The 25,030-nt window shown below is 37.9% G+C and overlaps 1 protein-coding gene across 1 annotated transcript in view; it reads right to left on the bottom strand.

Moving 5' to 3' along the window:
* Window positions 1-6,070: 6,070 nt before the first annotated feature.
* The window catches only part of LOC5567614 (acyl-CoA-binding domain-containing protein 5), a 51,101-nt gene continuing 32,141 nt past the window's right edge, over window positions 6,071-25,030 (bottom strand). Inside the window, exons 2-5 of the mRNA XM_001657520.2 lie at window positions 21,972-22,083; window positions 21,809-21,890; window positions 9,464-10,418; window positions 6,071-6,547 (exon numbers count right to left, since the gene is read on the bottom strand). Of these exons, the coding sequence (XP_001657570.1) occupies window positions 9,654-10,418; window positions 21,809-21,890; window positions 21,972-22,083 (959 nt within the window). The 3' untranslated portion in view covers window positions 6,071-6,547; window positions 9,464-9,653. The remainder of the gene's footprint in view (window positions 6,548-9,463; window positions 10,419-21,808; window positions 21,891-21,971; window positions 22,084-25,030) is intronic.

The raw sequence follows: 25,030 nt of genomic DNA, 5'->3' as shown, positions 1-25,030 counted from the left end.
AAGTGATTACAAATTGTGGGGACACTGTGCTGATGAAGAATCTCTTGCCGGGAAATAAGCTTCAGACAACATTCGGTTCGAAGGAATACAGATTCATTAATCGTTCCGGACCACGATCAACGATTGAGGATCCAGAGAGTGGGAAATCGTATGACCGGAACGTCTCACACCTAAAAAAGACACCAGTGGCGGTGCAGATACACACTGATGAAGCATCGGTGCTTGCGCCTCAAAGCGATGAGTCACAACAAGCAGAGCTTCAATATGCAGATGACACCAGTTCTGAGGAAGATTTTCGGTGTTTTGAAGAAAGCGCATTAACAACCGAAACGCGGTCATATCAGTTACCGGCCAAGGAAAAGCGCGCCAGAAAGTTGCCTTCAAGATTTAATGATTATAAGCTTTAAGTTCTTATTTTGTTAAAAGGGGAGATGTAGTGCCCAAGTACGGCACTGGTGAAATAGATCATTAGTCGAGAGTACGGGCCTGGAGAGAGAACGGTAAACAGTGCGAGTCGAGAAGATACACAATAAAAGTACGGTGATTTGTTGAATGGTAATTTGCCTATAGTTATATTCTGAATATTAAAAATACCACTCGAGAATACCACAGTTTCCAAGATTTTATTCCATTGTCATGAAAAAAAACGAAAAATTGAAAAAAAAAATCAATTTTTTTGCATGAAGGCGTATAAGTCACTTTTGCAACTACGAGTGGGAAAAGACATACAGTCACCCCACGCAGTTGAATCACCCACAATTTATGAATCAGCTGATTTCAAAAGACAAAATTATTATCAAAATTATCACAAAACATCACAGAAACATTTTTACTGATAAGCAACACATAGTGTTCAGCCATTTCGAGGATTTTTATCTCAGTAAAACAGCTCTTGATCGCGGTATGAACCAACAATATTACTAAATTCTTTTTGTAGCTATTTGAGCTGCATTTTTGGCCTACTTTGTAAGCCGAGTGCCTATTGACGCCTAGCTAGAAACGACTTTTTAAAGTTTGTTTCCAAGATTTTTTGTGAGAGAATGAGCCCCAGACAACATCTATAGCTTCAATAAACTTAGCTATGAGAGCTAAATGCGTATTTATGCGGATTTGGCTGAGATTTTTGATCCAATGCTGAGGAAATTAGCTATGTTTTTCAAATGCGTTTTTTTGAAAAATGTCACAACTTTAAGCAAACATTTAGTAAACAAAATTCAAAAAATGTTTTTGGAAAAATACGTATGAAGTAAGAATAACTCTTTGCTTTTCGAATTCTGCTTCTTCTTCTTCTTCCTGGCGTTACGTCCCAACTGGGACAAAGCCTGCTTCTCAGCTTAGTGTTCTTATGAGCACTTCCACAGTTATTAACTGAGAGCTTACTATGCCAATGACCATTTTTGCATGTGTATATCGTGTGGCAGGTACGAAGATATTCTATGCCTTGGGAAGTCGAGAAAATTTCCAACCCGAAAAGATCCTCGACCGGTGGGATTCGAACCCACGACCTTCAGCTTGGTCTTGCTGAATAGCTGCGCGTTTACCGCTACGGCTATCTGGGCCCCGAATGCTGCTTAGAGAGTTTGAATTGGACGTGTATTCGCAGAAATACGGACTGAACACTTTTGTATGTTTTTTAGGAGGTGAACCCAAACTTATGCACGGGAGTATAATGAATTTCCATGATTTTGGAAACAAAATCTCATGAAAAAAGTGATTAAGGGAGATAATAGTCTTATTTGACCATAAAAACTGTGGACGTGGTTTATGTAAGGCCCCAAAGATTATTATGTTGAATAATTTATGGACAAATAAAAAATCTTAAATTTGTGATGAACAAAAAGAAACAGTATAGTTGTAACAAATGTAAAGAATTATTTTAATTACAACTGATAGGTTTTTCCTAATTGTGCTATAAAAATGGGGTATTGCATCTGCAGAAGAAGCAAAAGCAACGAGTGGAAAACAAAAGAACTGATTTGGATCCTCCATTATTGATATCTATATCAATTGTTTGTCATTTTTTATGAACACTTTGCACGTAAGTTTCTTTAGATTAACTCCCAGGCTGAACTGTTGTCTCTTCTGTTAGACACATGAAAAGTTAAAGGTATTTACATCTTTAAAAAATAAAAAAAAATCAGAGGTCATGGAGTATCGTTTTTTTCACGTACGTAATTTGCCATCATATGATCGCCATATAATATTGGAATCCTCAGTAACGACTGCCTCAGTAACTGAGTCAAGCATTTACGAGTTCTGCCATCTAGATGGTTGTCTAATTGCACTACCTGGCATCATCCTAAAAATAAACATGCTCCAGAATAAATCCACAAATCCAATGTTTACTAGGCCTGCTCAGTAGCAAAATTTAAAGTCAAGCATGACATTGCAGATTCTTGAAATACTTGGTTGCGGTTCACCCCCGGATATAATTAATGTTGTCCGAGGAAGTGTTCTTATAATCATATGAACTATATTGCATTTAATTGCAAAATAATTGAAAGTAAACAATTGATTCATAAATCGTGTTCATATTGATTCATATTTGTGGGCAACTTTTCAGCCGATTCATAAATTGTGGTCTTAGACCATGTTCAAATAAATGAAAATTTCAAATGTTTTCAACTATTTTAATGACAATACTGTACATGAACAGCAGGTATATATCCAACTTTACCATTCGGCATTGATTTCATCAAAAAATATTTTTTATTTTGCTCTCTATAATTTTTCAAATTTAAGCAGAGCCTTAAATGATTCATAACTGTGGGACTAGTGTATTTGCAAATAACTTCTTACATCATTATGAGAAATAAAAATACAAATTGCAAGGTTTTCCTTGGAAAATAATGAAATTGGCGTTTGGGACAGTTTTGTGATTATGCGTATTGTGATGTCATTTATGCGAATTGTAGCTCTTTTGACCATAAACAACTTTCCCTTCCATACCATGGTGCTCAAAAGGCTTGATCTTCCAGTTTTGATTTTTGTCCCGCATCACCATACATTCAACGCACTGTGCGTCGCATGCCTACTTTTGGTGCAAAAACTTAGTGGTCCCATATTACGGGTTTCCCGGTGACCATTCCGGTTCTCCAAGAGGACCAGAATAGCCATTCACTTATTATTTTGGCAAAATACATCCAAACATGAAAAATCGTAAAGAATTGGGCACAATTCATTTAGTTATGGGGCATAAATCCGAGTAATTTCATCGAATTGTACAGATTGGCCACCTTCCAGGACTCCAGGAACCGGTTCCGCATGGACCATACTGGACCAAATTTTTCAGGGGATGTGCACCGGTAATTGGTTTCTTATTACAGAGAAATTTTATGTCAAAATATCCCATCAGTTTAGTGGTTTCTGCGCTTGTGTATATACACGTTACATGTCACCAACACTACTTAAAGATTGCTGGTTGAAAATATAAACAAAGATCAGCTGTTCCCAGCAAAATCAAATGGCAGTATTTTCAACCAGCAAATTTGCGCACGTGTTTGTGACACCGCTCGGCGAGAGCTCAATTGAAATCTCCATATATAGAGCAAATGCGTATGTATATGTGTGTTTCGTTACGATTTGCTCTCCAGATGCGTTAGTGTGAAGCATTTTCAGCAGCTGTCAGTCGTTCCAACTAACGAGTCGGATTCGTTAGATGGAAGGCAGTCGTGTTCCAACCAGCGAATCCCCGCTGTAGTACTGATGTGAATTACATACCTATACAAAACTGCGATGAAAACTCACTTTTCGGATGCTCCGGGTTTCCAGAACCGGGTGTGAATAACTAAGGAATTTGAGAATTTCTATTCACAGTCCACGTGAATACCTATTCAACAATATAAGGACGATTCACATTACTTGTTTAGTAACGCAACTACATGTTGTCAAAATAACGGTCTCTCTAAAGGGACTTTTTTTTTCAGATGTAGCAGGTTCCCAGTGGCCACAGTGACCAAATCCGGATCTCCGGGATGGTTTCTGAAACTAGACATGTGTGCCTTTCATTTAAGCCTAACAGAACTAAATTCGGTAAACACATTGATTTTTGCGAGCTGTTTGAATTTTCGGGTCGAAAACGACCGTAAGTCACAATTTGAAACTTTTTTGTAGGGACTAAGGAAGGTTAAGGGCGTTGCCAGCGCCGTAATGTTTAGTCAGTTGGTTCCTTGTGCAATTTTGATGGTTCTGGTCATTATGGAGTAGTAACTATGAATTACACGGTTTGTCACCTATGCTCATGCTCATATAATTCCTTCTCAAATTCCCTTGAAATCCAGTATGCCCCTTGGTTGCTTTTATTCGTTTTTGTTTTTCGATATTCCCTGCTTTTTATACTTTACAGATTCTGGTATTTTTGGCCTAGTGGTTTTTCTACCGTTTGAAATTCTGCCTTATGTTATTAACTGCCTGCTTACATTCTGCCGTTTGATTGTGCGCCTTTCTATTTAAACTCGTCTATGATTTCTAATATTTCTCCAGGATTTTTTGCAAAGATCTCTTCAAAAGTTTAACTAGACCACCAGGGATTACTTCATCAGACTCGTTGATGATTTTTGCAAAATTATTCTAGAAATTAATCAATACGACAAGACTTGTTCAAGGGTATAAAGATGTCTTCGGAAATTCTAGCAAATATCTTGACCTACAGAATTATCTCAAAGAGAATGATCAGAAATTATTTAGGGATTTCTGAAGATATCTTTAAATAAATTACTGGTTGAGTTCTTGGAGAAGCTCCGAAAGAACATCTTAGAGGAGAACCTAGTAAAATCCATGGAAGAATCTGTGGAAGAATGTCCGAGTAATCTTTGGAATAATATCTAAGGGAAAGTTTGGGCAAATGTCTTTCTTCTTCTTCTTGGCATTAACGTCCCCAGTGGGACATAGCCTGCTTCTCAGCTTAGTGTTCTTATGAGCACTTCACAGTTATTAACTGAGAGCTTTCTTTGCCAAAGTTGCCATTTTTGCATTCGTATATCGTGTGGCAGGTACGATGATACTCTATGCCCAGAGAAGTCAAGTTAACTTCCATTACGAAAAGATCATGGACCGACCGGGAATCGAACCCAGAAACCTTCAGCATGGCTTTGCTTTGTAGCCGCGGACTCTAACCACTCGGCTAAGGAAGGCCCCCAAATGTATTTATTAGTTTCTGATAAAATCCTATGGGAAAATGCAGTGTTGTGTTTGGCATTACGTCCTCTTTGGGGCAGGGCCTGCTTTTGCGTTCATATAATGTGTGGAAGGTACGATGATATTCAATGAACAGGGAAGTCAAGGTAATTGCCATTACGAAAAGATCCTGATCAGACCGGGAATCTAACCCAGACACCTTCAGCATGACATTGGTTCTTAGACGTGAACGTTAACACAAGGCTAGGTAAGGTCCCTAAATAAATTACTCTTAACCCTCTAATACCCAACCCCGCCTTTAGACGGGGTGCACTTTGTAATTTTGTGTATTTTTTCGTAGCTCGGAAATCAAAATGATTTTATTTTTGGCTTATACCTTGACTCATAACACGCATATAAGAAAAGTTTTTTATGACTTTTGAAACTTTTTTGTATTATTAGAAATTGTTTGAAAAATTGCATTCTTATATAACCTACAAATGCCTGGGCTTCATTCAACGTGTAATATAGAAAATCGTACCTTTTATATTTTTCTACAATTAACCTATCACAAACAAAGAGCCTGGTGGTATTAAAATAATTTCAAACCTGTTTTTCCGTTAGTTACACGGAAAATGAAATACGCTCCGAAAAAAAATTAAAAATTTAATATTTTTAAAAATACCATAAAAGTTTAAATTATTATTATTGCCAAAAATCAACAACTAGAAAAGGCTTCAAGAAAATGTGAAAAAAGCTAGAGTTGTTCGAAAATAAAAATTATAAAAATCAAAAACCAAAATTTAAAAATTTGCGAATAAAAATAAATAAATGCCCAAAACGTGTTTAGAACGATTTTAGATAACGAAAAATAAAACTTAAATCGAAAATAAAAATTTGGGTATTAGAGGGTTAATAAAAGGATTTCTTTCAGAATGAACGTAAGTTTCATTGATAAATATATCTACCATTTCGAACAATTTAATAGCAGTGTAGGTAGTAGTATAGTTATAGTTTTGTATAAATGCCTACCGATAAATTTGGAATTTTCATCCTCAAACACCGGAAAATACGAAGGTACAACAGAAATCACAAAGAACGGTTATAAAGCATAAAAAAACACCAAGACAGTAATAGAATACATGTAGATGCTGTCGATCATCCGCATATCATCTGGTAACTAAGTTGATTACACATGTAGAGGCTATTTTCGACTGTAAAAGTTTGAATAGAATCTAAACTCTAACCGAAAGTTTACATATTAAAAGTAATAGAATACACCGGTATGATTGGAAAGAAAAATAAATTGCACTTTGCTTCTCTTGCACATTCTTGTCCTAGGTAGTTAACGAACCGCTTCCGCTACAATTTTAACTATCTCTGTCTGCTTGCCTTGCTTTCTGGCAATGTACGATAGTTTCATTCGGTCTATCTGAAATGATGAAAAATTATTATTATTTGAAACAGTTGTTACCCCTTTCTTTCTCACAGCTTTTTCCGGCAATTTAACTGTCAAAATAGTGTTTCTAAAAAAAATGTTTGAACCAAAGTTGTGTGAAGCTGAATTATTCAAAATAGTTAAATGAATCTTTTTAAAAGTTTGACCCTTAGGTGACTTATTTCGACGATTCATTAGACAATTGTGCGTTTAGATTTATTCCAATAATTATTAAGCTAATCGTACTAATTTGGTTTAGATAGCGTTCATCAAAAAGAAAGCTAAATTGAATTGGTACGATTAGCTCCATTATGGTTGGAATGACTTTATACGCTCAATAAACATCGAAATCAGTGACCTAAAGGTCAACTTATTGATGAACAATAGTTAGAATAATTGAGCTTCAATCATTTTTTTAAAGTGATTTTGAATGATTTAGCTCATTTCAGGGCTGGTAGCGGCTAAATGTCTTGAAAAGAATAGAAACTTTATAGAGAACCCATGCCTGAGAAAAAGAGAATTCAAACACCCCAAAAAAAAAACACCAAGTTTTAGAGCTTCCACTTTTTTAAATATTCCTACCGGAATTATTCTAGGAATTTCATAACAAGATGCTAAGGCTATTTTTGCAGAGTTCAACAAGTAATTGTAATTGTAATTGCTCAATCCACACCCTGGCAGACAATTATCCGCCAATCTAGACACGGGCTGGGTGAGGACCTACCAAGCCTCCCCCGTTAACATGTCCTATACCGTTTAGCACACCGGGTTCTTCCACAAGCAGGCGCCGGAATTAAAGCGGTCCCACAAGTTTCAGATACATTAAATAGATATAGTCCCTCTGCCACTAAACCGAATAGCGCCCTCCACCTCATCACCAGCACTGCCCATCCCGCACTCCAAACAAAATGTCTGAAGTGGCGTGCCGTGTAGCACATCAGATGTTCTACAGAGCACACCACCTCCGACACCATGCTCAACGTACAGCAAAGACAGCGCTAATAAAAGCGGAATGCGCCATTCGATTCAGTACCAGAGGGACTATAAATGTAACGAAGAGGAAATGAAAAGATAGTAGAAATGGTTTGGCTGTTGGATTGCTGGAACGAGAAGAAAGAAATAAAGTTATTACGTTAAAAAGTGATTTTTATAGTTGAATAAATGTATCGATAGTTTCTCATCTGTTTCTTTTCCGTATCGTAGTTCCGTCGATTCTATCCACCTCGAGTTTTGTCGACTCCGCTCGGGCAATGAGGACCGTGATGAAATGAAAAATATAAAAATATAAAAACATGAGCATTAGTGTTTATCTATTATTTAATGTGGTTCTCATTTGCTTTCAAATACCTAAGTAACATGTGAACTCTGCCTCTATTAGAAAATTCTAATAAATCATAATTTATTCTCCTCCACTTTCCCTAACACAAAGTATTCCTATTTAATAAGACAAGTGCAAAAGCACAAATAAAAGTGTGAGACCGCATCGAATCATGTTGATGCCCTCAGAGCACTCATTTTTCGATTTGCGAAATATGAGTCCGCTGAAAACACCGACCCGACTCGACGCAATCGCGCACCTCTACCGGCACCTCCGCACATGTAAAAACTTCTGCGATAATCCTGCGGTGTGAAAGAAATGCGCAATATTATTTTGATTTCAATCCTAACTTCATGACCCGTAGGCTCTACGCGTATGATTGTTCATTATTTAGGCTAAATATACCTGTTTATACCTGTACATCAGAAAAAAAAAACGAAAAACGACTACGAATATCTTGCAGCGTAAAGTTTAAGTGATCAAATATTCATCCTCTCTTCGACCCTGCACTATAATAACCTCCTAATATAACGCCGAGCTAAAGATTCTTTCTTGCGTTACACAATCTGAACAAGAAACCATTTTCAAATACTTCCCATAATTTATGCGAAGCAAAACAGATTCCACTTTCTACGTAATGTAACCCAGCATAAACAGCTGCCCAACTCTCCAGACCAACGCCCTCCAAGATCCAAGGTGCTGCTGCCTTACGTTCAAAACTTCTTTCCTCAAAGTCTGTCTATCAATTCCGAACTCTATTGCATACTACAATACCAATCAGACCCTATTCCTGACAAGACACAGAGTCACAACCCCAATGTGATGGATTTACCTACAACCTTGTCATAACCCCTCTTACGTTTCGCTATCCTCGGAAGTCACCCATATTGATGCTTGGCAAAAAATATCAGTATTCAATCCACAAATCCCAGATTACACCACATTACGTTGGTCCGTTTGGCGTCGCCGGTGGATACCTGTTCTGACATTCTTTTCTTTCAAACCCCATTTCAAGCCTGTCCCCCCACTTTATCAATAAGAATGTTGACGAATCACGATAATCTGAAGATCATGACCAGAACGGAGGTAGGATTTATCAATAGGGACCAACCACCACCTATTTTTGCAGAGTTCAACAAGTTCCCCGAAAATTCTTATAGAAAATCCGAAAACAAGAGTTCTTTCGAAAAAGATAATTTCAGAAATTAGGCCTATTTTGCCTATAATATTCTCTAGGAGAGAGGTTTGAAGGACGCATAGATATCAAAATCGTATTCATAGGAAAAGGATTTTTTGAAATTTAAAAAGGAGTCATTAAAACTATTCATTAAAAATAATGCAGCTCGAGCCATGGGCTTGGTTTAAGATTCTGGTTGCAGATTTCCTCCTTGTTAAAAAGACACGTTCCACTTTGCTCACTGTGAAGGAAAATGGAGGGTGGATATGTTCGTCATAGTTCAAAGTTTCATACAAACAGGAACTTTGCAACAAATTTTGTTTAATCACGTTTTTTAGAAACCCTTTTTTTTGTTATCTAAATTGCCGAACAATTCTACGGAAAAAAGGAATAAATGTAATTAATACAAACTTACCTTCGTCGATCAACAAACGCTGCCGCTGCCTCTCGGAATGTAGTTCCTTGTCCTTTCTCACAGAAAAAAATAAATCTTTAACTTAAAACACTAATATGTACACCACGTTCTATAGTGCCAAGAAATCAAGCCCCGAGTTGTGTAAACGCACGCCCACCAGAACAGCTAAAAGCTACTTTGCCAGCCGAGTTCATTTCCTTCGCTGCAGCCAGGCACTCATTCGGCTGACCACCAGAGGCCACAGGATGATCAGGGCGAGCAACCGCGGGGAGATGTCCTCAAACGGCCACCATGGGGGGAATGTTTTTGCCGTCAGACGTTGGACCACCTGTTGCTGCTGGTGGGCATTGCGCAGACCGGCCACAGATTGTTCCACCACGGAAATCCGGTTGTTGACCTGTTGTACACTTGCGTTCAATCGTTCGATGGCTCTGGTCAACTGGGCCGTTACCTCCGCGCTGACTCCGTTCATAGAAGCCGTAGTATTGACGCTGTGGTACAGATCCCGATCGCCCTGCGAAATCCGACTACGGGACATGTGGACAGAAGAGCTTTCGATCGGCCGGAACGTGGATTCAGTCTCCGAGTCGTCCACAGTGTCGATGTACTCGTCATCGCTCAGATCGGACTGAGCTCCATTCTGGTAGTGGTAGCTGTTGTAACCGTTGGTGAGTGGAGTTGGTTTCACTACGGCACCGTTGGTGTGATGGTATCCATTGACCATAGGCTGTACGGAAGCAGTAGCTGTCGGGATCGGGGACAGAGAGGCAGGCGATGCCCGAGTCGGACTGGTGTCGCGAGATGCCAGCGGCGAGTTTGGACGGGATCGAACCTTCTGGATGGCTTCTGGGGCCACCATCTCCAGGTCGCTGATACTGACGCCACTGTCCTGGTCGTTGGTACTGTACTCCATGAAATTAGCCACGTTCTCCGTGTAGGACATGGTTTCAACGATCTGTAAGAGGAAGTATAAGAAAGAACGTTAGTGTTGTGATTCTTAGTTACAGCTAGATCGATACAATGTCCTTAAAATAGGAACTTAAAAGACCATATGCTTGAGAAAGAAATAAAAGAAACCAAACACAAATGAAAAAAAAATCCAATCAGGAACCAGGAGATGAAAGCTTTCATAAGAATTGATCAGATAATCTGGCTACTAATTGCTCTGAGGATACTTCTAATTTTTGTTTCAAATTACAATTATTATTCGTGACATTGCGAAGTGTATTACTGCTCGTATTACTGTTTTTTTTTTCAGATTTTTCAATTTAATTTTATTAGAAACTTCTAATCTAGTATATTTTGCAAAAAAATACTTCAGCTATTACTCCAAAAATTTCTTGATACATTCAAGAATTCTACCCGGATTCTTTCAAGGATAACCCCAGAAATTACTCCAGAGATTCTACTTTGAGTATCTTTAGAATTTTTTGGCCAAGGATTATTTCCAATTTTTTCAAGAATCGAAAAAATCAGAACTGATGGATTCCTTGACATGTCTTGAAAACCCCATAACATCATCTAGTCCGAGTATACCCATTTAGCATAAATTCATTTGGCATAAGGACGTTAGGCATTAAGATGTAAGGTATACACGGAGAAAATGAAGTACTTAAAAGTGAGTTCATTCCACTCAATTGGGGGGGTTCGTGCGTTAACCTAATTTTGAGTTGGTGGGGTAGAAGTTGTTTTCATTTGCAGCCATGCGAAAAAATACCTACTGACTAAGTTTGTTTCACTTAACCAGCAGATCAAATAACTCAACTTCCAGTACTATGCCACTTACTCAAATTTGAGGTAACGCACAGAGGTTCGGTTTTTCGGTTGTTTTGCTTTTCGCTCTTTGACAACAATAGAAGGTGCGAATGAAATAGGGAGAGAAAAATAACTCAAAAATAGGTTAAAAAATACTCAAATATGGGTTTTCCGTTTTCTCCGTGTATAGCTTAGTGACATTTGATCGCACGAACACTAGCATACGCTCATCATACACAGTTTGTTTATGTTTTCCTCAAAGAAACTTGCACACTCTTTCCAGACTCATCAAAATGCATATGGAAATATTACCCAACTAGCTTACCCGACGTGGCTAGCCACGTTCCAAACGATATTTTGAAACGAACGGTTATGCATAATCTTTCAAATCGCATGATACCGCAAAATCGCCTAAATTTATGCTCTGACCATACTCCATAGGAGCCTCAATACTGTTGTAATGTTCTATCACAAAATAACTACAGCCTTATATGCTGTTACAGTGTTTCTTATGTTGTGAAACATTTCAAAAGCTCCAGAAGATTCCATGAATTAGGAATTATAATCTCACCTGCTGAGGGTGGTGGGTTCGAATCCCGCTGGCCGAGGATCTTTTCGTAAAGGAAATTTTCTCGATTCCCAGGGCATAGAGTATCTTCGTACCTGCCACACGATATACACATGCAAAAATGGTCAATCGGCAAAGAAAGCTTTCAGTTAATAACTGTGGAAGTGCTCATAAGAACACTAATCTGAGAAGCAGGCTTTGTCCCAGTTAGGACATAACGCCAGAAAGAAGAAGAATCTCACCGAAATTCTAGAATATTCTCCTGAATAGTTGTTGCAGTGAGTATGATTTATAGTCATTTTTCTAAATCACAGTTGTGATGAAATGCCCATCGACTCAAAGAAATATCGAGTCATGCATTAGCTGGAAAGCTGTCCCTTACATCATAGTAAGCACACAATTTTGTTTTTAGTATGCATCCATGAGTCGATATGGAGTCATGGAACATCGTCTCATGGAGGTTTCACTATAAATTAATAAAACGCAAATATTTGGCGCACATTCATCTCATTCATGTTTATCTTGCTTATGCATATGTCGAGTACGATTTTGAACCTGAGTTGGAACTGGAGAAACCCGTATCACAGTTTTAACTACAACCCGATTCAAGTTCGACCGAACTACAATTTGCTTGAAGTTGATTTATTTACATTACAGTCACCAATCAATTTCCTAAACACACGGGTTTGAGAATATTTTCCGAATTGGAATGAACAATATTCCAAAAAACTCCAGAATATTCTGTCACAGAATTCCACAATTAGCAATTGTAATGTTCTAATATTAAAATTGACCATTGTAGTGCTCTAAAATTGCTCTTGTAGCGCTCAATGAAACTTTTCGATGAAACATTTCAAAGCGTTACTGACAGACAGATAACTCTGGGATTTTATATATATGATTTGAAAAATTTACACCCGGATTCTGGATGTTTTTCGAGACATAGTGCACATTGTTTACCCTTTAAGGTTCACAACCACATCTACACTAGGGCACCCATACCATTGGACGTGATAACCACTATAAGGGTTTATTCACAAATTTCATAACGCCAAAAATAGCCGTTTCCGACACCCACCCACCCCATCGTAACGCATTTTGTATGAATATTTTCCCAATTTTGTATGAGCTGTAACATCTAAAGGACACCCACCCACCCCCTCGAGCGTTATGAAATTTGTGAATGGGCCCTAATGGACTTTAGGCGTTAATACATTAGGCATAATAGACATTTGGCATAAAGTACGTTTAGTATAAAATAGCATGTAGGTGTACCAATTTGGAAATATTATTGAAATGGAATTTTTTTTTCTCACGGAAACATTCGAAAATCACATTGATTATTGGGGAAGCGACTTTCTAAGAAAGGGTGATAATGCATGTTTTACATTTTGACGACGTTTTTTAAACTTCACGTGTGGTGTGATCGACGAGAGCCTCACCAAATTTATAAACTAGTGATCTATTGTCGAGATATACAACCAAAGTGTTGTATGTTTAGGTGGCTTGATTACAGTAGTAAAATCAAAAAGTATAATATAGTACCTAGTGTCAGTGTTAACCTTTACGTTACCGGCCTCCGACAAGGCATTGTCAAATAGCTGCCATTTCGTCAATTTCCATTCGATTTTTTTGAAACCACCGTCAGTTTATTTTAAATAGATTTCAGTTATTTGTCATAAATGGAGGGGCCCAGATAGCCGTAGCGGTAAACGCGCAGCTATTCAGCAAGACCAAGCTGAGGGTCGTGGGTTCGAATCCCACCGGTCGAGGATCTTTTCGGGTTGGAAATTTTCTCGACTTCCCAGGGCATAGAGTATCTTCGTTCCTGCCACACGATATACGCATGCGTCATTTCAACATGATTCGAATAATTGAACTGTTCCGGAACATGGTAGCCGGTTCCGCCAGGGCCAGTTTGGGAACATTTCCGTTTCATGTCCAAAACATACCGTGCGACGTCTCAATCTTCATGAATTCGGGAGAACATGTCAATAAAAGAAGAAAAACCCCGGTACAAACAGATGTGGCCACTCCAGATCTCCTTGCGCAGGTTCCACGAGGGCTTCTTTGGTGACATACCGTGCGACGTCTCAATCTTCTTGAGTTCGAAAGAACAAGTCGATAAAGGAAGAATAAACTAAGTATCCATAGAATTGGCCACTTCAGAGCGCCTGACATAGGTTGCGCCAAGGTCTCTTTGATGACATTTCCGTTTGTTGTCGGAAACTTACCATGCGACGTATCAATCTTCATGAATTCGAGGGAACTTGTCAATAAACGAAGATTTGGCCACTTCAGAGCAATACAATTTGAATTGGGGCGAATGAACTGGCTTACTAAGTTTCAAGCTTCAAAAATAAAAAAAAAATAAAAAATGCATGAAGAATTTGTAAGTAAAACCCTTGCGGATAATGAGCATGAGCTCAAGCATAGATGACCGCTTCGTAATTGCACTCCGTGATTGACCAGAGCAGTCGAAGATGCACAGAGATTTCAATGAAAGGTACTTGGGATTAGCGAACCATTCTCAAAGAGCACGAATCGAGAGTTCGAAGACTGAATATACTCTGCATCTCCACAATTGTCTCGGAAAGTACATTGGATTAGTGGGTGTTTCCAGTCCCATCGCTCGCTCCAGCTGGAGCAAGCAATAAAATCGATGGACCAAACATTTATGACTGGATTACACCACTTTTTCTTCGCACCGCGCAACCGGATACGTCTGATTTCTATTGCATCACTCTCTCCCAAGCGACACAATCGATGGACCGAACACTAACCTATAGGAAAACCCTTTGCGGGTAATCGATGAAATCTCGAATGGGTTCCAAAATTTGGCAAAATTTGTATTCTGTTGCACGTGGAATTCCTCCATTCATGAATAAGCGGTACGATTGACGGAACCGACGTTTGGTCTAATTTACTCTTCTTTAAACGGCAATAAGTTGTTCTTTTTTATACTGTATTCATGAAGATCTGCATAACAGATTTTCCAAAAATCGTGGAAAACATCTGTTCAGAAAGATCCTGCCTAAGACTGCATCAGTGAAGAGGATCCACATCAGTTTGTATGTATTTTATCCTAGATTTATTTGAATACTTTTCAGAATTTTTATTATGCTTTACCCGTGGCACATCATGTTTTGTTCAAATAACGGAAAATTTTCAAAAAAGATTTCCGGCGAAACCTATTCCTTAGGCTCTGGAGTAGCCAGATCTGTTGGTAGCGAGGTCATTCTTCATTTATTGACATATTTTTCCTTCAAATAACGGTAATGTCATAAAATAGGCCTTTCTGGAATCTGTACGTGATGCTCAGAAGTGGAAACACAGGGTCTATTCCTCATTAATTGACATGTTCTATCGAATTCATGTAGATTGAAACGTTGCACAATATGTTTTGGACATAAAACTAAAATGTCCCCTAAGAGGCCTATGCGGAACCAGTACCAGGTGCTTAGGAGTGACCTAATTAATTGATACCTAGTTCATAATTCATGAATTGACATGTTCTTTCGAACTCACGAAAATTCACACGTCACACGGTTTGTTATGGATATAAAACAGAAATATCTCCAAGGAGGTGGATCCTGTGCTTGGAACTATGGAGTGGCCACATCACATGTTAATAAGTTGATTCTTTTTTTATTGGCATGTTTTTTTTTACAATTCACAAAGATTGAGACAAAAGCAGAAATATCACCAAAGAAGCCCTTATGGAACCTGTGCTAGAAGCTCTGAAGTGGCCAAATCTTTTATTACCGTGTTATTTTTCATTTATTGACAAGTTATTTAAAATTCATTAAGATTGAGATGTCGCACGGTATGTTTTTGGTCATAAAATCAAGATGTTCCCCTGTGCCTGGAGATCTGGAGTGGCCATATCTGTTTTTACCGGGGTTTTTCTTCTTTTATTGACATGTTCTCTCGAATTCACGAAGATTGATACGTCGCACGGTGTGTTTCCGACAAAAAAACGGAAATGTCCCCAAACTGGCCCTGGCGGAATCGTCTATGATGTTCCGGAACGGTCCACTTATTCAAATTATGTTGAAATGATGACAATCGACCATTATCTCACGTTTTACATAAAAACTTTAGTGTTGTAGCCGAAATAAATAAAAAAAAATCACGTTTCCCGAATTTGGCACCATCGTGACCCCAGTAAAACCCGGAATATCTCCGGCATTATTCCGAATACAGAATTGTCCATTTATGACAAATAACTGATACCTTTTTAAAGTAAACTGAGGGTAGTTTCAAAAAAATCGAATGGAAATTGACGAAATGGCAGCTATTTGACAATGCCTTGTCGGAGGCCGGTAACGTAAAGGTTAATAATTTTTGGTAACAAAAAGGTTTGTGATTTTTGTCGATTAAAAATTATTTAGTTTCAAAACTGCATGTAACCGTCGGAAAATCAGCTTTAGAAATGAAGAATCAAGTAATTCATACTACTGCATATATTGCTGTACGCGTTTGACGTGCAAATTCAACCTAACTTGGCTTCAAATGCGGAAACACAAAATAACCAAAGGATACTTAGCAACCATGAGCTATATCACCGTCAACCTAGCAAAGAAAACAAGTCTTTGACTTCGCCTTCCTTGTTGAAAATCTTACCGCATTTGGTGTTCCCGCATTTGATATTTGCGTTTCAAACGTACACAGCAATATAACATGAAACAGAACAAGGTTGGGAATTGTAAGACACTTTCAAATAGAATTTAATAAAACATTTTGAATTGTTTGACTCCTACTTACAGGACGGCTCAAGATCGAATAATCTTATAATTTTATTAACAGATGAGAGAAGTTTGAATGTGGTAATATACAGTCCATTGAATTATATTTCATTCCTGAAACCGAATGATTCGAACAAAGAATTAAGTTTTATCAATCATAACAGCAATCATCTTCAACGTTAATTTTCTGGTTGTCATACTCTATTTTTAGGTTACATTTGCAGTAGATCCAAGCCAATTCAGTTCAGTGTTCTGAGAGCACTTTAAAGTTTCCTGAGAGCTTTCTGTCAATGGTGCTGATTTTTGCTCTCCAAATATCATTGATTTTAGTAAGTACAAGCATTTGGTAAACCCTTGTTACAGAATAAATTTTATCTTATATAGCATGATATTTATATTTACAAGATGCTTCATATCAAATTATCACGCAACGTAAAATAGATAATTTAGTCATGTACAGCATCACCATTTTTGTTATCATATTTTCTTATAGAGATTGACCCTGAGGTTAATTATGGACCACCAGCTGAGAAGCAGGTTTTGTCCCAGTGAGGACGAAATGCCAGAAAGAAGAAAAAGAAGAAGATTTGCAAAAACCAAGACAAGTAGGGTAGGTGTACTAATATTCGCCACCCTAAGCAAAACTGTTTTTTTAATAATCAATCAGAAGTAATACGTGGATGAAATGTTGAAGATTTCTGGAGGACGGATCCTTTGATTTATGTTATTAGAGTTGCTGAAATTATCTATGGAGAAGTTTTTGAGCAATTTCTGAGATGCATTCACGAAGAAATCCATATTAAAATGTATGGAATAATAACTGAAAAAATCGGTGTAGGATCTCCTTGTAGATTTTTTGGAAAAATCTCCAAACAAATTTCTTTAAGAACTCTGAAATGATCATTTGAGGATTTACTTGACAGAAATCCTGTAGGAAACCTTAGAAGATCTGCTATAGTAACTACTGAAAAATTTGTGGAAGAATTGGTGGAAAAATTTCGGGAATCCATCTTGAAGCAGTATTTGGGAAAATATTCAGAATAATCAATGTATTTTCTTGAGCTTCTTCTTCCTTCATCTGTCTTCCTGTCGTTAAGTATTTGCATTCGTATATCGCGTGGCAAACACGAAGATACTTTATGCCAGGGCTGCCCAACGTATGTCCCGCGACCTCATTTTGAGCAGCCCGCAGAAGGAATGAAGATTCTTCTCAAATTTGGCCCGCTGGCTATTCTACCAACGTAAAGTTAGAAGATACCAAAGCTCAGCTTAGTTTGAAGCTTATATTTTTGCTCGATAATGTTTTTTAGAGTCTTCTTAACTTATGAATTGTTTAAAATCTTTATTTTAAATTTAAAATAGATTAGATCACATCGAGTTTTAAAAACAGGTAAAATTGTTCTACACATAAATCTAATTTACATTACAAAAACATTTTTATCATGTAAGCATAATCGAATAGCACTTTAATACGCCCTGCGTGCTAGTATAAGACTATTATTGAGATGAGAAGTCCAAAATGGAGGTAGAGCGGACAAAAGTAACTGCCAAAAATGCTAAATTTTTTAACACGATTTCACTGAATCACTAATTCCTTGCAACTCCTAACTTCTGGGAGTGATTTATGCAGGATTTTTGATAGGATTATATAGAATAGACTATTTATCACAAAATATTGGACACGACTTTCACAGAAAACATGGTCAGGATTCTCACAAAAGAATTTTTTTTCATTTACTGAATTTTGTCAGATTTCAGGCGAATGCATTTGATAATATGGCGCTCCACACAAAATCGTTTATGTGATTTGACCAGGTTGGACAGGCTTACCATCAAATCCTATGACCTGGGTAGTCTAGAAAATTTCCAAATCGAAAATAATCCTCGACCAATGGTATTCAAATTCCCAACCCCCAGCATAGTCTTGTTGAATAGCTGCGCGTTTGCCGCTACAGCTATTTGGACTCCCCAGATAATTCTGGAGAAATTCCTTTAAACATGTCCTTAAAATCCTTGAAAGATTTTCAGAACCAAATCCAGAAAAAAATCTATTGATAAATTTCTGGAGGGATGCGCTGAGGAATACCTGGAAGAGTTCCAGACGAAATCTCTGGAATAGTTCCTGGGGCTTTCCCTAGAGTAATCTGAGAAAAAAAAATCCTGAAGGATTATCGTGTGAGAGTTTCTAAAAGTTTCTTTGAAGCTTCTAGAGGCTGCACCAGAATTACCTGAAAAGAAAAATAGTGGCTTAAGGTGATTATAGAACGAAGCCAAACCTCAAATTTTCAAGAGTACAAGACTTGAGAACCAAACAGCGCTCCGCGTTGAAATTTTATCCCATTGATCACCATCAGCAAGCAAGCAATTTGATTGATTTTCAACGCGAACTGTTGTCAGATTCTCCAGTCTTGTGCACTTGAAAATTCAAAGTTTGGCTTCATTTTATAATCACCTTAACGTGCAACACTCCGTCATCGTAATCATCGAAACTTCAAAAGCAGTTTTTCTGTTCAAAACTAAAAATTATTCGATGAAAATGTGTTCACTGTGTTTCTGTTGAAGAATAGAATACAGTGAACACATTTTCCTGTAAATTTTCTTGATTTTGAAGAAAAACTGCTTTTTCTTCTGAAAATTCTGAAATCAATGACGGATCCTGCCGCTTTTAGAGACCATTTTGCTTAAAAAAAGTTAGTATACCTTCCAATCAAAATAGAGACTGTTTAGAGAAATGCAAGAAATTAGTGACCAGGTCTCTGAAATGAGACCTGCTACCAGCCCGGGTTGTTCGTTTCGGTGGACTAGAATAATCTTTCCAAATTGGGTATTTTTTTTCGGGATCCTAGAAATCAGTTCAGCATAGACCGTAATTGACCTTAACTTTCAGGGAATGGCCATCAGACAAAATGTTCCCTATTTGACAGCAGCTTATCATGCAAAAATATCTATGAACTGAATGATACCGATGTGAATTAAAAACACATACCTATATATCTCCGTCCATTCATATTCCACGTAAATACCTATATCATATATGAAGGGATTATCACAGAAGGCCGAATCACAAAAGGCCGAATCACAGAAGGCCGAATCACAAAAGGCCGAATACCTTCTAGCCTACCACAAAAGGCCGAATGCACAGAAGGCCGAATCACAAAAGGCCGAATCACAGAAGGCCGAATCACAGAAGGCCGAATCACAAAAGGCCGAATCACAAAAGGCCGAATCACAAAAGGCCGAATCACAAAAGGCCGAATCACAAAAGGCCGAATCACACAAGGCCGAATCACAAAAAGCCAAATCACAAAATAAAGCTTGGATATGAAAAGAACAAGTCCATGCTTTGTTAAATGCAGTCATGTCAGTAAACAGTGCAAAACTTACATGCGGCGAAGCCACATTGAGGATAGAGGTACTGAGGCGGCAGAAGGCCGCCGAAGTCTCCGATATCCGATGGTTGTGTATAGCATCTATTCGGTGTCATGCAAATAGCAAATCCAGGCGTTTGCCCGGTATAATGCAAACAGAGGATGTTTTTCCATTTTTAGGTCCGACGAGCGACAGCGAGTTTGGACAGCAAGCGTTTGCCCGGTATAATGCCAACATAGTCTTTTACGCAACAAGTAGGAGAATGATTGCTGAGATAGGGTATAACAAGTGTTTAAGTGATCATAAGAATACTAAGTTTACAAAGAATACTTTTAACCGTTCGATTTTGACTCGGTTTGAATTTGGCAACACGGAAATCTATGTACACAAAAATGGATCATGGTCAGTCACAAATCATGTCAATCTCAATGTTTCTGTGGGCCTTCTTAAGGCTTACCATATTCAAAATAGGTAAATTTAATTTGGAAGGAACCTCTTAGCCGAGTGGTTAGAGTCCGCGGCTACAAAGCAAAGCCATGCTGAAGGTGTCTGGGTTCGATTCCCGGTCGGTCCAGGATCTTTTCGTAATGGAAATTTCCTTGACTTCCCTGGGCATAAAGTATCATCGTACCTGCCACACGATATACGAATGCGAAAATGGCAACTTTGGCAAATAAAGCTCTCAGGTAACAACTGTGGAATTGCTCATTGAACACTAAGCTGAGAAGCAGGCTTTGTCCCTGTGAGGACGTAATGCCAAGAAGAAGAAGAAGAAATTTAATTTGTGGTCATTATTACGGCGATACAAGTTTTAATAAAAACAATTATTAAATTTTGGAACGGTTCAACTTTGGCAACATGAAATTTTTTGACATGTTGCCAAATCGAATAGGCACTGTATACCCTTCCAGTTTTCGCGAGGTTTTTACACTTATGTTGTACAAAATACAACAGCGCGACTACTTAAGCTTCCATTATAAAATTTATTTTGGGTGTGTCAACTAAGAATAGACCAGTTGACACACCCAAAAAACACTAACCATACACTCTTATTCAGCTAGTAATGTTACTTGTGCGTCTTGTCCCACTAACCCTACTGTAAAAATGTCCATAATATTGTAGAAAAATGTGCTGAATGTTTGTGGCTTTCACTAAAATTTATTTTAAAATTTCGGCCTTCCGTGATTCGGCCTTTTGTGATTCGGCCTTCTGTGATTCGGCCTTTTGTGATTCGGCCTTTTGTGATTCGGCCTTTTGTGATTCGGCCTTTTGTGATTCGGCCTTCTGTGATTCGGCCTTCTGTGATTCGGCCTACTGTGATTCGGCCTTCTGTGATTCGGCCTTCTGTGATTCGGCTTCTGTGATTCGGCCATTTGTATGTTTCGGCCTTTTGTGCTTTCGGCCTTTTGTGATTCGGCCTTATGTGATTCGGCCTTTTGTGATTCGGCCTTTTGTGGTAGACCCTATATGAACGGTTCATATTACTTGATTGGTTGCAAGTTATAGGTCGTCAAAGTAGGGGATTCCAAAGGTACTTTTCTCCAGATGTAGAAGAAAACCGATGGCCACATTCATAAAATCTGGATCTCTTGGAAATCCTTTCATTTAAGCCTGAAGAACCTAAATCAGTAAATATTTTTATCACAGTTGATTTTTGCGAGCTATTAGAATTTTATATATTTTTTTCATTAAAGAACTGGAGGGCACACCCCGAAATTTTAGGCAAAACATGGTCCATTCGGAGTCCGCATTTAAACTCAGGATAGGGACTAAGGAAGATTAATGCTTCTCATATTACTGATAGATATCAGGATATTGCTAGATAATCAGAAATTAGTCCATTGCACATGTAGTATAATCAAAGCTTTAGTATTTTTGATGAAGTCTACAACTCAGAATACGCACCTTTTTCAACTCATCGACATACTTCTGCATAGCCACTTCCTTTGGCATTTCGCCCAACCGATTCCACGCGTCCCATTTGGCTCTGGAAAAACAAACGCAATGATGAAAAATCGATTAAACAATTATTAGAGACGCTGGAGTACGGTATGCGTTTGGTACCAACCTGCTGACAACATCCCAGAAAGCCGGCCTCCGTTCGCAGCACTTTCCTTTGGTCGCTTGCTTGAAAAGCGAGTAGAAAGTTAGCAGCATATCATTGCTCGGCTGATACGGACCTATTAAGTAGAGAAAACAAATAGAAACAGAAAGGAGATTAATAAATTGAGTTACTGAAAGCTGATAAGATGATGTAATTACTACGTCCAGGTCATTCTAACTTAATTAACTGCATCTCTTCGTACAACTCATGCCGGAGTCGGACGTTAATCTCGATACAGGTGTTGCGAGCAAGGTCATACAGTAGTGGCAACGTTGTTGTGTGATAATAATGATGATGACGTTCAAAAACCATTGAACAGTGGGCGAAAACGGACCCTAAATCGCAACTTTTGAAACATTATCATGTACCTGTTGGTTTGTCATGAGCATATATAAGATGACCGTACAATGTTTAGTTGCTACTCCGTGATTGACAAAAACAATCGAATTTGCACAGAGATTCAATTAATGGGCCTTGAAATTAGCTTAACATTTTCAATGTGCACAAATCGAGAGCTTAGAATGTAAAAGTCAATAATGGCGCCGGCCTCGTCCTTACGGTCATCGGGGAAGCGAAGGAATGTTAGTTAAACAACCGTTATTACTATAGACCGTGTATACCTCTGCATCTCCACAGTTGTCATGGAAAGGATATTGGGTTAGTAGGGTAAGATAAAGATCTGGAAGTCACCAATATCTGGTTATGCCTAACCGTATTCGCAATTTTATTCGATAATCGCATTGTACGCCGAACGAATGTTCATCACTCTTCCCCGTAAGAGCAAGCGACGCGATCAATAGATCAAACACTACTAACGATCCTAGTACACGAACAGCGGGCGACATGTTTGATTATGCCCTCATCCGCAGGAGCATGCGACTTGGTCGAAGGATCAAATACTATTTATTATCATGACTTGTTTGTATATAAAAAACTCACAAGGAATAAACTGGTAATGGTTTCGTCTTGTACCGATTTCGGAAGTTACCCGACTTTACCCCATTTTGCCCTTTTTGCCAGAGCGTTGATGATGGTGACCAAAAGAAATGATTTAATGACTTTGGAGTTGCCCCAAATACCTTAAAGTATGGCTTTTCTCATGATTAAAGGAAAAATCGAAATGGAATTGTTTTTTGCATGATTTATCGTTTAACCCGTATAGGCTTGAGTGAAATAAAAAAATCGAAAGCTCTCACCGCTCAGCGAATACATAACGGATTTCAATTATTTTTTTGTCAGTGTGCAGCACACATATCTAGTTTCTAAAAGTGGTCCAAGGATCTGCTGTGCCCGGAGTTACTCCGGTGGATCAGTGGGTTTAGTAGTTTTTCTTTCATACGGGATAAGCCAGCGGCTACCAAAAGTTGCGATTCCGGGTCCGTTTTTGCCCACTGTGCATTGGTACAAAATATCATATCCACCGGCAAACCGACTGTTGGCTCGACGCTATTCATTCGACGTTGCATTATTTAGACGTATTTATAATATACATAGATGAAGAGGTGGAAGAGGAGGTGAGGCTGAGGAGGCGCGTAGTTTTAATAGCGGCCAATTACCGGCCACCGTCATCTATGTACCGCCGATCGCCCGACACCTGTACGAGCCTCAATAATTCACGTAGCGTATAGCGCAGCATTTGGTACGAAATGTGTGCTTTGGAGAAAAATGCACCAATGCGAATACTGTGTTGGTGAATCAGAAAATGTAGTACGGGTGCTGATTGGGGCTTTCCTTAGCCTAGAGGTAACGTCTGCGGCTACAAAGAAAAGGCATTGATGAGGCTGGGTTTAATTCTCGGTCGGTCCAGAATCTTTTCGAAATATAAATTTCCTTGACTTCTCAACGTATAGAGTATCATCGTACCTGCTACACGATATACCAGTGTTTCCCAAACTTTTTTGACTTTCGCCCCCTTGAGGCCAATATATTTTTGGAATTGCCCCCCTGATATGTTTTTGAAATATTTGTATCGAACGCTTTATTTTGCTAAGAATGTGATCAATATATTACATTGATTAATATTAAGTGTTTCGAAGATTGGTCAAATTTTAAAAACTATTGGTGCGAAAATGTCAAACATGTGGTTTTGAATCATTTTATACACCAAAAATCACCTCAACTTGTATTCATTGATTTTCTCGAATCAACAAATCTATCCGATATATTTTCTCAAATTTCAATAAACGGTAATTTTTTAAATTATGAACTTGTCAGTAATTTATAATAGCAAATATGTACATTACAGACTGCTGGACCAGACTTTACTGAACTAAATAGATTTGGCTAACATTCTCTATTTCGAATCTATTAAATTTGATTGGTGAACAGTTATTTTCTGTTGAATTATCGATTATCTTAAGAATTTCTAGAAAAAGTTTCATGAATTATATGCAATAAATGTTTGACAGTTTCATAATGCTAATATTTAGTAAAAAACCATAATTATCTTTTCACTGCAATGTTACGTAAAAATCCAGATTTTTTCTGTACCTTTGGAGATATCAATACAATATTCATTAAAATCAATTTTTAATTGCATGATCTATGTTTTCGGATTTTTACTGGCCAAGTTTGCTGAATTTAGTTAATAAAAAAATGTAATAAAAGTAATTATTGAAATTATCGTAACAATATGTAAAAACAAGTTGTGTTAAAAACTTTGCCTGTGATAACCCGGATGTCAATAATCGTAACATTAGCTGTCGAATTCAAAGGTTCCTTTACAAATAAAACATCAAATTATTTCTTTTCGTTTTTCGAAACAATTTCTAAGATTTTTAATGACTTTAAAAAGAAAGACTTTAATGAAACTTTGACTACAAATAGGTAGCTCTGATCTGAATACAATGTATTTTGAGAAAATTTCAGTTCAAAACTCATAATTCTTAAGGAACAAAAAAGCTTTAAAAATTGAATGCTTATAAAACTTAGTTGATCATTGTCATTGTTTGTCCAAGAGATGTCTATCGTGATTATAAAATGAGCATGTTAAGACAAACAATTAGAGGGAAAAAGTTTAGTAT

The sequence above is a fragment of the Aedes aegypti genome, chromosome 1 (genome assembly GCF_002204515.2).
Source record: "Aedes aegypti strain LVP_AGWG chromosome 1, AaegL5.0 Primary Assembly, whole genome shotgun sequence".
Classification (NCBI taxonomy): Eukaryota; Metazoa; Arthropoda; class Insecta; order Diptera; family Culicidae; genus Aedes; species Aedes aegypti.
The sequence above is the reverse complement of the archived record's forward strand: the minus strand, read 5'-3'. Positions and strand labels throughout refer to the sequence as shown.